The sequence below is a fragment of the Ochotona princeps genome, chromosome 10, assembly GCF_030435755.1.
Source record: "Ochotona princeps isolate mOchPri1 chromosome 10, mOchPri1.hap1, whole genome shotgun sequence".
NCBI lineage: Eukaryota > Metazoa > Chordata > Mammalia > Lagomorpha > Ochotonidae > Ochotona > Ochotona princeps.
In genome coordinates, this window is record NC_080841.1 from 37487546 (window position 1) to 37504313 (window position 16768).

A 16768-nucleotide genomic window follows, 5' to 3' on the forward strand; every position below is an offset into this window, starting at 1 on the left:
AAGCACCTGCCCACTCTGCAGAATAGAAACTGCTCTCTGGACTCTGAGCAGATCCTCAAACACTGGCATTTACAGGAATTTCCTATTTTTTTTTTAGGATAATTAATGTCAATTGACACATTATAAAAACCTAGGGATAATACTGTCTGGATTTCATCACTTAGAGGATTCAATCGGATGACATCAATAAAGCAATTAGCACATTACCTACCACAGAGTATTTATTTAATCTTAGTTCCATTGTCCTTGCAAAAAGAAAAGAAGCAAAGGAAAGTTAAAGAACTCAAGACGGTGTCCGAGGCAGCCAGCTCTTCCATTTCCTGTTAGCTTGTAGGCACGGACCCCTCACAGGTCGGACCCCTCAAAGGTCTACACCAATGAGACTGGGAAGAGTTGCTGATAGAATCTGCAGTGCTAGCGTTGAGGAGGGGCTCTGTGGGCTAACATCCATATTCAGCACATGAAGACACTGAGACCCAGGCCAGCCTGCTGACTAAACCAGACCCCAGATCCATCACACAGGTCCCTGCCTCTGCCAGAACCTTCCTCCTTATCCAGCACCCTTCAAGCACTGTGACTCACATGACAGGCTCATCTCAAACGGTCAAACACACAGCGCACACCAAGAACTGGTCCCCAAGCCGGTGGCCTACCTCACTTTGCATCTTCTGAGCCTCCTTTGAAGCCTGGTAAGACGGTGTCTCGACAAATTCAAGCATTGACTTTCCCTTGTTTTTCTCATACTCTTCTTTGTATTTAACCTTCAGTAAAACAAATGTAAAGAGCATGTAAAAACCAAATGCCAGTGTTCAAACACGGCAGTCTAGCAGTTATCATTCTATGCTCAGAAATCAAATAATTCTGGACATTCAGACTGATCAGTATGTTCCACACAGTTGATGGCACATGAAGAAAGTAAATGAGAAATGTCTTCAAATGTTTCCAAGACAAACGCCATTTACAACTAAGTTCTGTGCCTTATATAAAGTATTTTACCAAATGGATGAATCAACAGATATGTATAATATACATTCAGTCTTCATATGCAAAGGTTTCCCATTCTTGGATCCACCCAATCACAGATCAGAAATACTTGGGGCAGGGCAATGGCTCAGTGGTTCAATGGCCATTTGGTGTTTGGCTCAATGGCTAAGAAACTGTTGGATGACACATCCCATATCATCAGAACGCCTGATGCTAGTCTTGGCTCTGACTCCTGACTCCAGCTTTTTGTTAACAGACACCCTGGGAGCAGGCATTGGCTCAAGTACTTGGGTTCCTGCCATTCACATGAGAGATCTGAGTTGAGTTCCAGATTCCTGGATTCAGCCAAGCACACCCCGGGCTGTTATGGGCATTTCGTGAATAAAACCATTGGTTGGAAGATTTCTCTCTCTGTGTTTGTTTATCTGCCTTTCAAATTAAAAAATACACACATTTGGGTCTGGTACGATAACCCAGAAGCTAAAGTCCGCACCTTGCAAGCACCAGGATCCCATATGGACACCAGTCCTAATCTTGGCAGGTCCATTTCCCATCCAGCTCCCTGCTTGTGGCCTGGGAAAGCAGTAGAAAATGGCCCAAAACCTTTGGACCCTGCACCCATGTGGGAGACCTGGAGGAAGTTCCTGGCTCCTGGCTTCGGATCAACTTAGCTCCAGCCATGGTGTCCACTTGGGGAGTCAATCAATGGACAGAAGATCTTCCTCTGTCTCTCATCCTCTCTGTATAACTGACTTTGTAATAAAAATAAATAAACTTCAAATCTATAAAACAAAAAATACACACATTTAAGGGGAAAATCTGCATCTGTATGGAACATGTACAGACTTTTATTTTCTTGGCACTATTTCCAAAACAATAGAGTATAACAACTGTTTACACAGTATTTACATTGTGTCAGTATTTTAAGTTACCTGGAGATTATTTACAATGTATGGGAGAGTTTGCACAGGTCATATGCAAATACTATGCCAGTTTATACGGTATTGGAACAGCCATGGATTTTTGTATTCAGGAGGGTCCCATAACAATGTTCTTTCAACCACCAGCAAAACACACACACATATCCACACACAATTCTCTCGGTGGTTTCTTTATGTTTCCCAGTGAATTATGGTAATCGTATATGGCGAATTATTTATTTCAACTACAGTTTATTTCTGACCTCATTTCAGCTCATAAAATGAGCAACATTTTCATTTATTTATTTGAGACCATAAGGAGACGGAGGAGCAACTTCCCATCAACCAATTCACCCCCGGATGCCCAGGCTAGCCAGAGGAGGGCCAGGGCCAGCCCAGGAGCTGGGAACACAGCCCAGGTCTCCTCTGGGAATGACAGGCATCCCGTTAACTTGAGTGGTCCCTGTTTTATCTCAGGGTCTACGTGAACAGGAAGTCACACCCAAGCATCAAGTTCAGGTACTCCAACATGGAACATGGGTTTGTTTAAAAATTATTTTATTTTTATCGAAAAGACAGATTTACAGAGAGAAGAGACAAATATCTGTCTATTGGTTCACTCCCCAAGTGGCCAACACGGCTGGAGCTGAGCTGATCTGAAGCCAGGAGCTTCTTCCAGGTCCCTTGATGCATGCGCAGGGTTCCAAGGTTTTGGGCTCTCCTCCACTGCCTTCCCAGACCACAAGCAGGGAGCTGAGTGGGAAGCGGGAGCAGCTGGAACATAAACCAGTGCCCATATGGAATCCCAGTCCATGCAAGGTGAGGATGTAGCCACAGAGGTATCATGCCGGGCCAGGAGCATGGGTATCTTAACCAATAGGTTAATTACTCACTCCTATTAGCAATATTTTCTAAAGCCAGATAACAGAAACTAAAGCCACATGTCAGCTATCAGAGTGTTTGGCTTTGGGGCAATATACCTTCTTAAATGAAGTTCATGGAAAAGTTTTTATCAGAAAAATACGATCATTGGAATTTTTATATTTGAACATTATTTTAAAAATTACATAAGTTGTATAATAATGATGATACTAATAGAAATTTAATCTGAAAGATACTGTTCAATACTTATAACTTCGTGGTTCAAATATACCAAATGTGCGGGACAGTAACATGGTATGTTACAAAGACACCAGCATTCCATGTCAGAATGCATGTTTGACTCCTGGCTGCTCTGCTTCCAGTCAAGCTTCTACTTATGCACCTGGGAAGGCAGCAGAAGATGGCTGAAGGGCTTGGGCACCTGCCACTCATGCCACAGTGTGGCTGTGGAACCAGGCTCCCAGCTTCTCCCTGATGGGCTCTGCTCTTGCTGCCATTCAAAGAGTGACCCAGAGGCTACAAGATCTCTCTTTCGCTCTATCTCTCCCCCACCCCATCTCTGTAACTCTGCCTTTCAAATAAGCAACTAAATCTTCAACAAATCGGAAAAGAAAAAAAACCGAATGCACATATCTCAACTTTCAAAGGGGGCTATTTTGTATACTTTTAATGTAAATGACATTGGATATGAACTCATTAAGGAATCCATGCTTCACACAGTTATTTAAAAGAGTGATGTAAACTTTTATCTTAACAGATGCTGGAAATGATATGTTTCACAATGATCTCAACTCAGAATTTAAAAATGGAAATTAGCTTTAATGTTCCATTACATTGAGATTTCTTAAAGGTTTTCCAGGGGGTAGATAGAGTTTTATCGGTGGGAGAAACAGTAATGTAGAATATGGTGGGAAGATCATTTTTCACTCTTTGATAACACTGATACTTGAGCCAAGACATTATAACAAATCTGACAACTAACAAATTTTGTACTTCAAAAATAAATTAGCACACTATGAAATTTAAATCGGAATGAGATTTGACCATCCTTCAGCTAATTCCCTTATTACAGACTTGAAATCAAGGAACATGACCATTTTTTAATGGAATGCCTTCGGATGGATACAGGGTCAAGTTCCCTTGAATCAGCAAACCAGAGATGGGAGGCCTTTGCTCTGCAAGCGCTATTTGCACGTTTTTCAAATACTGTGTAGGTCATAGAAAATTAGCAACTTAAAAAATTGGCCTGCTATAAAACCATCGGAATCTTGCATATGGTTGCCTCCACAGGTGGACACCCAAGACAGTCCCCATCCCTGCCAGTAAACATACAGAAACCAGTGTTGGAGAGTTTCTATAGCAACAGCAACTCCATCAAAATCTGTTCTTTTCAGCAACTGCACATTCTCAGTGGAGGGTCCCAGCGGGCAGCAGTGGGCAACAGGGTGTGTGCAGGGTCCCTTGGGTGCATACCTGGCTCTGGAGGGTGGCAGTGCCTCTGTGGTGCAGGTGCTCTGCGGCGTCTGCGTCGAAATGATACGTGCCTTTGTTTTCCTCAAAAAGCTTTTTATATTCGCGCTTGAATACAGAACGTGAAGGTACAATTAGAAGAAAGAAGACGGAGCGATTATATTACTTAGAAATTCAAACTGTGCAATATAAGCCACCAAGAACTGAAAGGCTGGAAGTCGACTTCTGTGGTCAGCAAGCACGGTGATTTCTGACACACACAGAAGACACAGACAGCTTCCAGCTTCCACAGACAGCTCCAGTTGGTCACTGGGATAACGCAGCCCAACCAACATTCACACGTCGGGGAGCAGCAATGGGCCAGCTGGTGATGGCCCCCATGCAAACAGCAAAGCGGGCAGGTAGTAGTGAGGTGCCCTGGTGCAGCACCGCTCAGGGGCACATCTCTCAGCGCCCGTGGGAGAGAAGCAAAAAGCAGAAAGGCTCGCCCTTGAAGAAGATCTGGGGTCACAGAGAAAACAAGAGGATGAGAGATACTTTGATTTTTCCAAGGGGAAATGGTAAGAGGTGCTTGGAAGACAGACTCAAGAACTACCTGCATTGAGTATAATCTGAACTGAATTTTTAGGGAAAACAGATTGAATTATGGCTAGTACGAAGACATAGAGACAAGAAGGAGAACTCGGAAGAAAATGGAATGGCCCGAAAAGGCAATGGTGGGACTCTAAACAGAGCAGCAATTAGACAGAAATTGCCCTAGAGTTCCTATCACAGGCGACAGGACACTGAGTTGTCTTGCCCCATTTGGAAAATACTTTAGATGTAATGAGTAGCTCACCCAGACTTCAGATGGTAAAATTAATTGCTCATTAGGCAATGGGTTTCAGCAAAAGCAATAAATAAATAAATAAATAAATAAAGAGCATTTTGCAAAGAGTGGAAGTGGAAGCAGACACATGCAGTAGCTGAGAGGCAGCAGAACAGAGCTGGCCACGCTCCGGGAATCTGGGCGTGAAGGGAGTGGAGCCAAACGACCTGCCACACAAGAGTGGCTGCTCCATGCGAGATGAAGAAACCAAAACTGTCCACAGAGAAAACTCAGCCCCAAGGGCATCCTGCCAACCAGGGAGCAAAGACGCGTGACCTCCGGACTCCAACCAGAACACAGGGAGGAAATGTCCAGCTAGTACCTCTTGGCCAAAGAGAACAAAATCTAACTGTTGGCTTCTACACAAATAAATAAAAACAAACAATCAAAAGCCCTGAGAGACAACATACTTGAAGACTTTGTGACACAATCAGGAGTTATTTGATAATATACATTCAGATAGTTGTGGCTTGAAGGTAAGAAACTAGAACAAATTCCAGCACTGAATTAAAATTTGGAGTCAGTGAAGTCCAACATGCTCAGTTAGGGCTCAGAAAAACAGAAGCATACTAAGAAAGATCAAGAAAAGGCTCTATCCAATATAATTTTCCTTTGAAGTTATAAAATATTTCAGAAATCCCATGTGAAAAAGTAAACAGAAAGTTAACACAACACCTATTTGGACCAGGATACTCAAAAGAAACTCCAGATGCCCACACTTGCTTTTTCCTTAGTCTCTGCTGCCGCCTAGTGGAAGCGTCACAGAGTAACACACAATATAGAGCTCAATTTACGTAGTTATAAAACAGATGGAAAATTGTTTTATGAGAAACCAACATGCACTCCTATGTTCATAGCAGCACAATCAGTAATTGCAAAAACATGGAAGCAACCAAAATGCCCATCAACAGAGGATTGGATAAGAAAGCTATGGTTCATCTACTCCATGGAATACTACTCAGCTATTAAAAAAAACAAAATGCAGTTCTTTGTGGCCAAATAGGCCAAACTGGAAACCATAATGCTAAGGGAAATGAGCCAATCCCAAAAGGTTAAATACCACATGTTTGCCTTAATTTAAGATGATATGATATTATGTATAACATGTTATGTTATGAATGTTATATATTGTGTATAAACTAAAATTGAAATGCAAGTGAGGTGGTCACAGAAGGTGGCTAGGAACTCGCATTTACTTTTAACATATTGGTTACTCATTACTATGTCAATTAATTCCATAATGATGTAAATTTTTGCTGATGGTATGTTGGAGCTTTCAATTGACTGGGATGATACTCTGCTGGCTCTGTCTTCAGACCAGAAAGGGTATACCTAAGAAGCCGTTGAACTTGACTGGACAATAAGATGCTGGACTCTATGTTTGGTATACGCTTGCAATGGGGAAATCTCAACTGAACTTGAGCTGTGGTTATGCAACAAGGTGGAGGAATCCACCATGGTGGGAGGGTTTGGGGAGAGGTGGGGAGAACCCAAGTACCTATGAAACTGTGTCACATAATACAATGTAATCAATGAATTAAAAATAATAAATAATTTTAAAAAAACAGATGGAAAATTGCAAGAGCTGCACCTCCAGAAAAATCTTTCCTTAATTTTTTTTTTAAGATTTATTTTTATTGGAAAGCCCAATATACAAGGCGGAGGAGAGACAGAGAGGAAGATGTCCCATCTGATGGTTCACTTCCCAAGTAGCCACAACGGCCAGAGCTGAACCAATCTGAAGCCAGGACCAGGAGCCTCCTCCAGGTCTCCCATGCGGGAGCAGGGTCCCAAGATTTTGTGCCGTCCTTGACTGCTTTCCCAGGCCACAAGCAGGGACCTGGATGGAAAGCGGCGCTGCCGGGTTAGAACCGGTGCCCATATGGGATCCTGGTGCTTTCAAGGCAAGGACTTTAGCCGCTAGGCACCACACCAGGCCCCTTTCCTTAAGATTTTAATTAAATAGCTGTAAATCCATAAAGCATTTATTTCACTCAACACACATGGGAATGAAAGGAATTTTGATGTAGATTAAAAACATTTAGAGCTCTTCAGAAACACCCCTTTATAACAAAATGCCTACTGAGTTTTACAGGATGTTTATTCATTAAACAATCAGTCAGTGTTTTAATAAAATTGCTTCTTTTATAAATAATTAAAATTCCAGTTAGTTTCACATTTAAATTCTTAAAAGGCCATTCTAACATATGTAACTCTGGGGTCAATTTATTACTGGATCACCATAATTACTAAATACTTCATGCAATAGAATTTTTAAAAACTTGGCTTCCTAAGATGGGCATTTGACCTAGCTATTAGGATGGCTGCAGAGGGCCCGGCTCAATAGTCCAGGGGCTAAAGTCCTCGCCTTGCATGCACCGGAATCCCTTCTGGGCACTGATTTCTATCCCGGCTGCTCCACTTCCCATCCAGCTCCCTGCTTGTGGCCTGGGAAAGCAGCTGAGGACGGCCCAAAGCCTTGGGACCCTGCACCTGCGTGGGGGACCCAGAAGAAGCTTCTAACTCCTGGTTTCAGCTTGGCTCAGCTCCAGCCACTGTGGTTGCTTGGGGAGTGAACCAGTGGATGGAAGATCTTTCTGTCTCTCCTTCTCTCTGTAAATCTGACTTTCCAACAAAAAAAAATAAATCTTTTTTTAAAAAAGGCTGCAGATACCAGCATCCCACATCAGGTCAGTGCCAACTCCAGCCTCCTACTAACTGGGGTCCTTGGGAGGCAGTAATAACAGTTCAGGTGGCAGGGTTCCTATCACCTTGTGGGAGACCCAGACTGAAGCTCCCGCCTTAGGCTCCCAGGCTTTGGTGAGCGTTTGCAGAACAAATCAGTAATGGGGGAACTAACTCTCTCCCTCTTCTCTCCTCTCCTCTTTTCACCCTCTCTCCTCAAATCAGTAATTATGTAGAAAATTCAAAAATTTCTCTTTCCCAAGAATTGATCTATCTGTCACAACTTTCTGATAAAGAGAAAGCTTTGACCTAGGCAAAGCTCCACCTGAGCATCTGAGTAAACCGTATAAACAATGCAGAAAGTTAGCTGTTGGTTCTTTTCCGAAGTTGACACAGACATACATATAACTGTTCATTATAACATGAAGGTCAACATTCTTGAAAACAAATATTGGCTAACAATGGCATGCCTTCTTCCAGATTTCTAAATCACCATCAGAGCTGTTCGGTTCACTTACCTACACACAAACTTCCATGTCCCTAGAAAACTTAACTCAAGTATGGGCAGAGAATAGCCAAGAGCAAATGACACTGAGATGACCAAAATGAGATGTGAGGGACTGAAAGTGGGGGAAACGGAGGGCTCAGGGAATAGTAATGTATCCCATGGGCCATGGGGAGAAACACGAAACAAAAGCAGAACACTCAAGGAACAGGGCACGAAGGCATCACTTCGCTGTCCCGGACTGTGTGCCAATCCTCAGTCTGTCAATGCCCAGAAAGAAGGGTGTAGTCCTTTACATTCAAGGAGCAACGTTTACAAAAAAAGGGAGGGGGAGCAGCAAATAAAAAATATTGGCACAGGTATGAATTATTCACACGCAGAACACAGTTCAAGAAGGATGCCAGTGGCAGCGATGTTTAAGAAAGGACACTTGCAAAGGAGCAAACACTTGCAGTAGGGAAAAGCCACGGGCAGACACTGCTGAGACTGACCCTGGCTGGACTTGCTGCTGAAGGAGTCTGGGAATCGACTGTCAACTACAGACTTTTAACTCAGTGGCTGCGGGCACCTGGTGCTGCGTTAATTAATTGCCTGCATTTTTTTCAAGCTTTGAGCATCATGTACTCTCCATGGAATCTGCACCTTGCTCAAAATAGAAGGTAAATTCGGATGATTTTCAGTGTGTAGTTATCAACACAGGAATGGAAGTCGCATGGAGCGAAGCTTCAGTTCCTTGGCACCACAGGGTTGCCTGAGATGGGCCAAAAGGAGCTCTGTGAGACCCAGGGCCAGGAGTTCTGAGAACGAGGTGAAGTCAGGGATGCACAGCAACCAGGCGGGTGAGACTTCTGAGTGCCTCTCCTTGTGGGAAGGCACACTGGACACGCTGGTCTCACCAGCAGGAGATCAAAGACACGCGGCTTCAGACGCCAAGCGTCAGGGGCTTCCATCTAACACAGGTGAAGAAACGGTGGAAGAAAAAAGACGGAAAGTGCGCATACATACACACTTTGAAGTGCAGCTGTATGCAAAAGATCCCAAGAGCTGGTAAGAAGCCCTGTGTAAAGCAGCAGCCCTGGTGGCACACACGCAAGCAGGCCACACCTGTCACGGCAAGCGTTCCTGGGGCAGGAGTGACCCACGGGCAGGAAGGCAGGTGAGCTCATGGGTTGTGCAGGCACACCGGCTCCCCCTGAGCCACAAGCCGTCTACAGCGACTGTCCGTGCACTTACTCCACTCAGCATTTTGCTGGCTTTCAGGGCATGGTCTAAAAACAACAAATTTGGGAGATCTGAAACCGGATCATGTATATTTTGGATGTCTTTCTTGTACTTCACCTACAAAAACAATACGGAGCAAAATACCATTTAGGAAAAGAAAATAGGCTTTTGCATTATTGCCACCACTACATCATTAAGTAGTACTGTCTGGTGGCACGTTAACAGAGAGTTTCACCAATGGCCAGTAGATGGCGCTGACTTACCACTGTATAAGTAAAAAGAACCTAATCTCAATGGTCTGGAAAATATTTTGATAAATTATTTTACATATTCGGAGAGGGTGATATTAATAGAATTGAATAATTTTGGAAAAAATAAAAAGAATAGTTTATCTTTGAGAAATTACAGTATTCCAATTGTGTTTTTTGGCGATTTTAGGCTTTTTTTTCATTATTGCCTCACAGATCTTTTTTTTTAACAAACTGCTTCAGAAAGTTAACCTATGTAATACTACTACTACTACTAATAATAACATTGCAAGTTATTATCCAATTATCAGCAAGACTGTCATAATAATAGCATGTTAAACATGGAAGAGATGTTGAGAACTTATTACGTACCAAACACTTTTCTCAATAATGATTTCTACCAAGTGTTCAACCTCCATCACCCTAAGAGGTAGATAATTTAAATATCCCCACTTTACAGATGAGGAATTACAGGAGCGAGCGGCGAAGGGAAGACATGCAGTGGAAGAACACGACCCGGATACAGGCAATGTGATTCTGTTTAAATGCACTTAATCTACTTCCTTTGCTTTTTATTCACACACACAAAACTAAGCAAATACAAAAAATAGAAATTCTTACATTTCCATGGCTCCTAATAGACAAACAGAAAACACCCATTCTAACTTCTGGAGACAAATGTAAGTTATTACTGAATACAAAATACCTGCTAAACATTAATGAAATCAAGATTAAATCTCCAGGTGACTTGGAAGTGGAAGGGTTAAAGTGAAAGCAAAGCCGGACAATATCCCCTTTTCCCACCTGACAGAACAAAGAGCTCAACTTCTCAATGATGTTCTATTGATGCTTTGTCTAATTCTACAAGAGCTGACAGCATTACTGTTTGCAGAATGAAACCTGGCTGCCTCCAAGAAACAGGAATCCTACGAAGTATGTCACAGAAGTATTTCCACAGAAAATTCTTTATGTGTAAAGACGACTTCTCTGAAAAAACCTTTTAAAACTTTCTCTGATGAACCCTGATGTACCAGGTAGTTGCTTCCAACAAAGCCATTTCCCACGGGCATAACTGCTTCAGTTGACTGCTGTCCTACCACTAATTTGTGATAATACACACTTCTTTTCTGCAAGCTTTGTAATACATTTCTGCTCCTGATTAGACATAATAATTTTATTCTCAATTCTATTTCTGCTTACTAACTAATTAGTCATCAGTAACCATTAATAGTTAATTAAGATAATAGATTTTTGTCAAAAAAAAACTTGAGGAAAATGTGCTTCACTGTATTCAACTACTAATTACTTGGAAATTACATGATCTTAATTAAGCATCGGTAATTACAACACAGTTAATTCTAAGAAAACAAGAATCAAAAGACATTGAGAATAATTGTCTCCGAATCACAACTCACATCACTTGCGAGGGTAGTGGCGAACCAACTTTGTCTAAAAGAGGCACTTTCAAGAGGGTTGTAGTGATGCGTCTTCTCCTTCATTTCATTATCAAATTTTTGTTTGTATTTAATCTGTCATGAAAAAACAGGATACATTAAATGCATATTTGCATTTAAAAGTAACATTTGATTTCCAAGCAGATCAAATAAAAACTACCTTGAAAATGAATACCAGCAAAGTTTGAGTCCTGGTTATCTACTCCAGCCATAAAGCTTAATTAGGCGTAATATTAAATTTAAAAAACCTCTACTTAAACATTGATCATAAATGCAATTAGGCATGAACTCAAGTCCTATTAGCAAGAATGATGCACTAAAATATCAAGATGTTTAAATGTCAGTTTCCATTTCTGTACTGTTATGATCTATGATCAATCAGAATCTGAGACCTCAGTGTCATACGGGTTACCACATTTGAAAATGGACACGAGGCCCCAGATTGTCACGAATTTGAGCTGAACTTTCCTAATGGAATCATTCCACACAAGAGTCAGGGTTTGTAACCATTATTTTTCTCATCATTTTCCAAAGTTCATTTGTTGAAAAATTCATGTTTAGAAGTTAAATTCTAAGCCTATTTGTTGTCAGTTTTTAAGTTCTCTGCTTTAATGACACAATTGACTCAACCCCAAAATCGCTGTCAGTATTCATTCTAAATTATTTTTCTCTTTTTAAAGTAGATTAAGACAAGTGGTGTAAAAACTGTTTTTTCCCCTCCATGACAGAGAAATATATGGGCGTATGTTATGATGACTAACTGGGGTATATATTAGTACTTGACCTACTGAAAAACCCTACATATATACCCTCTGACCCCTGTAGCCAAGGAAGGTTGCACAGGCTCCAAAGGCCAAAAAAAAAGCAAGGTGTTTCGGTTTCTTACAAGGCTCTGACCATATTCCAAGTTCTTAGAGCATTTTGTTTTCCTACAACACTCTCCTACTTAATGCACCTTCACTGAGACACCCTATGGCTCTGGTGAGGAAGGCAATGTGGAAAGGCTTGCAGCATCTGAATTAACTGAGCACGGGCAGGGTGGGTCTCCTCCAGGGCTGCATCCCTGTTACGCATGGCAGGTAGCTGCTGGAATCCTGGCAGCAGCACAGCAACTGGGAACCATCTCAAGATGGATATTTTTAGCTGTCGTTCTGATACGAAGCTTCTCAAGTTTGCATTGCCTTATACATTTATTTCAATTCACAGACACAGGGGTGGGTGTTACAGATTCTTGAGGCACCCACAGCTCACACTGGAGCCCAGCTGGAGTCCCTGCTCCTCCACTTCTGGCCTAGCTTTCTGCTAACGCACTTGAGCAGACAGTACATGATGGCCCCAGTGCTTGGGAGAGGCGGCTGGACCTCTGGCTGCTGGCTTTGGCCTGGCTGAGCCTGGGCAGCTGTGGGCCTTTGAGAAATGAACCAGTGTGCAGATCACTCTCCCCCCACCCCCTGTTAAATGCCTTTCAGATAATTAAATCTTTTAAAAGTGATTAATTGGCATGACCAACCAAAATAAGAAAAACACTGATTTTCACAATCATTACTATTTTAGGCTATCCTGAATAGAAACAGAAATTTCATACAAACAGCTGGCCTCAAAACAAAAGTATAGCCTGCTTGGGTCCTCCCCTAACCCTACAACTCACTCTGTTCCCTTACACAACCTCTCTTTTAACTGTGGTTCCATTCTTAAGATGGAGAAATTGTTTCTGCTCAGAGATCTTTCGGATATTTATAACATCAATCACAGGTCACACAAAATTATCAACGTTAAAATTAGCCTACTATAGACGTAGTTGCCTTGACAGGACTAGATCTAATGATTTCCCAGGCCTGCATGCAGGCTGGCTGTTCCCCAGCCCTGAGCCCTAAAGGATTTCCACTGAACACCCACAGCAGTCTGACTTGTGCTGGAACAATACTTTGCCTTAGCGCCATGCACCAACACCCTGTGCCTACTGACACATTCTCACTGCTGGCCACCATGGGAATAAGACTTTCTGCTGGTATCTAATGGAATCCCACAATTTGTCCAGCTACACGGTGCTGGCTCACATCAGGTTGCCTTTCATATACTCCTATTCTCCAACCACAGGCATCAAGGGTCTCTTAGTTACTATTAAATGCCAAAAACACAGTGGATGTTCTTTGCCTGCAGAAACGCATGGCACTGTTTTCCGTACAGTTTGGGGTCGCCAACACAAGCTCCCCAGGAGGAGAGGCAATTTTATCTGCTATTAAACCTGGCATTTGTTCCTCTGAATAAAAGGATACTTGCAGAAAGTATAATCAATCTGCCACTCATATCCCTATATTGAATACAGCAGCAATCCAGATGTTGTGACTGAGCAATTTGACTCAAAAGATGACAAAAGATAACTAAGAAGGAAGAAACCTGAGAGGTTCCCTCATTGATTAACCACGGCGTAAAATAACTACATGACATGAAAATACATTGGCCAGACAACGGCATCAACCGTGTCTTACCTCACTCTTTCTAAAAGCTGTGTTGGGTACAAGACCTCAGAAAACAACCACATGGCTTAAGTAGACCACATCTCTCACCTTCTGAGTGGCAAACACTCTCTCTGTCTCTGTCTCTGTGTCTCTGTCTCTCTCTCTGTCTCACACACACAGACACTCTCTTCCACATTCTGTCCTGTTTTCAAGCTCTGGTTCACACACCTGGATGTCTCCTTCCTCACTCATCCTCATACCTCCTGAGTCACTGGGCAATATTTTTTCTGATCCATAACTGGTTATCAGACTGTGCAACACAATACATCCCTCCAGTTTTAAGACCATTCGAGAAAGGGAGGAATAGGCACTACTGCTTTAAAAAAAAAAAAAACATGCTTTCCTTTACACATAGTTTAGCTGTGTTGGAAGTAGATATGAAAACTCACACCACACAAGCAACTTTATTTACATTTACAAATATCATGCTCAAAGATCCTGACAGTGGCTACTTTTAAAAAATAAAACATAGGATAGGGTTACATGTTCAAAGGCCAAGAGTTTCTCAGCTGGGCATCTGGAGGCTCACACTTAGAGTTAAGCCATGAGGACTTCATTCAGCCCAGCTCCTCATGACAGCATCTGCACAGAGCAGTGCCCGTGCCGGGAAGCTGACTGCCAAGCCCAGGACTGTTGGCCTTCACGGAGACAGTGCCAAGAGCAGCAATGGCAGAAAACAAGTAGACCCTGAATTAAAACTTTTCATCACAGCCGAACACACAAATGTTATAAAAGAAATGGAAAACTTGGGAAATATGTCTTCATTATCTTTTAAGTGAAAAGTAAGCAAAGAACATAAGGATCGATTCCCTTCAAACTGGGATTAAAATGAAAAGTTGTCAGTGAAAGGAGTAAAGATTATATAGAACTCATCAAAACATTAATATCTTTAAATTTGAACTGCACAAAATACTTCCGCTCTTATTTTCTTTGCAAGATAACATCCGACTGTGCATCCAATGTTAATGACTGAGAGATAATTTGCTAAGTCAGTCTGTATACATTGATGGGCAGCCCAACATGTGCCATTCTGCAGGATCAAAGGCATTGAGCTGTCTCCATAGTGTTACTATGCGGTGACTGAACGCAACATTTAAAATACGCACATGTGATGGAAATTCCAAAGGCTCATGGAAAGTGGAATTAAAAGATAAGTTTATTCTGGTACAAAAAAAACCCACTGAAATCCTTTCATATGGAAGGGCTGCAGAAAGTTCATGGAAACGTAGAGCATGAAAAAAAATCCGCATGATTTTCACATGCTTACTGCAAATTTTTGCAAGAATTGCAAAAGAAAAGAGCAGAGAATAAAGTGGAAGAGGGAGACACCATTTAAACTGGCAGGAGTCACCTCTGCCTCCCAGCGTTTGCACAGGCAGGAAGCTGGAGTCAGAAGATAGAGCCAGGATTCAAACCTAGGTACTCTGAGGACACCAAGTCCTAGCTAGCACCTTAGCCACCAGGTCAGATACTCACCACAGGCACCAAGGGCTTTTACTGACCCCAAGCCAATTAACTTTCAGAAACCATAAGCAGTAGCTGTACTTTCTCCATTGTCCAGATGAGGAAACTGAAGATGCAGAAATGAAATGATCTGTCTAAGCTCTCACTGTGCTAGCAAGAACACAACTGGAAGTTTACTCCAGGCAATCCAGCTGCAGAACCAAAGTTCTTAACCACCAACTCATTCCCTCCTAGGCAATTCTAGGGACCGCTGTGTCCCCAGGAGAGGGTGGCATGGTAAGAAGTCAGGCAGTTTTACTAGACAGCCAAATAGAACCACTCTACCCTCTCTTTCACCAGCGTTAGTTGGGCTGAGAGGAACTGGGAGGAGCAGTTCACTTGGCCCAGAGCGTCATCCCAGCCTGGTCCCAATCTCAGGTGCATCAGCGGCTCCCTGTCCTCGTCTACATCTCTCCACTTTAAGACGTAAAGCAATTAAGACATTTGTAACTTGATAGATACATATTTTCCAAACTGAAAACAATATAAACACACAATTACTGTTGGATAGCATTATTGGTAATCCTGCAAATGTTAGTCTCGCCATTTAAAAATATTTTAATTTTTTACATAGTCAATGTGCCAAACTGTTCTGTATCTCAGGATCTCTAGCATTGTTTAAAGAACAATTCTGTTATTCCTATGCAGTATATAAACTCTTCAGGATTTTCTTTTTAAAACTATTTTATTGTTTGCATTCTAATTTTTAATCTACCTGGAATTTATTTTTCTAATATGGTTCAAAATTAAAGTCCAATTTTGTATTTTTGAAGATGGGCAGTGAGCTATGGTTAGCACCATTCACTAACCGATCCAACCTTCTCATTTCAGTTAATACTTATCACATTACTAAATTCTTACACATGTTGGAATGTATTTCAGCACTTCCTATTCTATTGATTATGGTATCTCTCATGATACCAATCCCACCTTGACTTCCTTAACAGTTGGTTCCTATTAGTTGCTGGTAACTCAAAAAGTTACTGCACTGACCCTCATTTCCATACTTGTCAAGGTTAAGGTCACTTTACTGATATTTTTTTTAAAAAAATCTGGATTCTAATTGAAATCTCATGATACTCTCACAGTAATCCAGGGAGAATTGAATTTATATATATGTATATATATATATAGAGAGAGAGAGTTTCAGTCAAATAAGTTTACAGTTACTTGAACTTTCTTTTATGCTCTTTAAAAAAACTGTAAAGTTTTTTTGTTTTGTCATATCGTTTTAATTTTGTGATTAAACTAAAACATTTAAAAATTGGAAAACGAGTAATTGTATTACTAAGTTAAAATTGTGGGGAAGCGGTTCATAGAAATATAATTATTTAGTGTGCTCACTACTAATTTTTGGAAATTTTTGGAAATATGACAACATTGCCAAACTCACCGAAAGAGATTCAGATTTGAAACTAGAGGAAAAAAAACTTGTTTAAAATTAGATTTCATTTTTTCCTTCAGATACTTGTCATTATGACGATTCTATATGAAATTGTTTCAGACACA

At 41.5% G+C, this 16768-nt stretch overlaps 1 protein-coding gene across 3 annotated transcripts in view; it reads right to left on the bottom strand.

Moving 5' to 3' along the window:
- The window catches only part of NEBL (nebulette), a 352516-nt gene that overhangs the window by 54960 nt on the left and 280788 nt on the right, over window positions 1-16768 (bottom strand). Inside the window, exons 8-11 of one of the 3 annotated variants that reach the window (XM_058669306.1) lie at window positions 11199-11312; window positions 9548-9652; window positions 4260-4364; window positions 654-761 (exon numbers count right to left, since the gene is read on the bottom strand). The exons of the other annotated variants lie outside the window; for them this stretch is intronic. Coding sequence (XP_058525289.1) covers window positions 654-761; window positions 4260-4364; window positions 9548-9652; window positions 11199-11312 — 432 coding nt within the window. The remainder of the gene's footprint in view (window positions 1-653; window positions 762-4259; window positions 4365-9547; window positions 9653-11198; window positions 11313-16768) is intronic. 3 annotated transcript variants of the gene reach the window in all.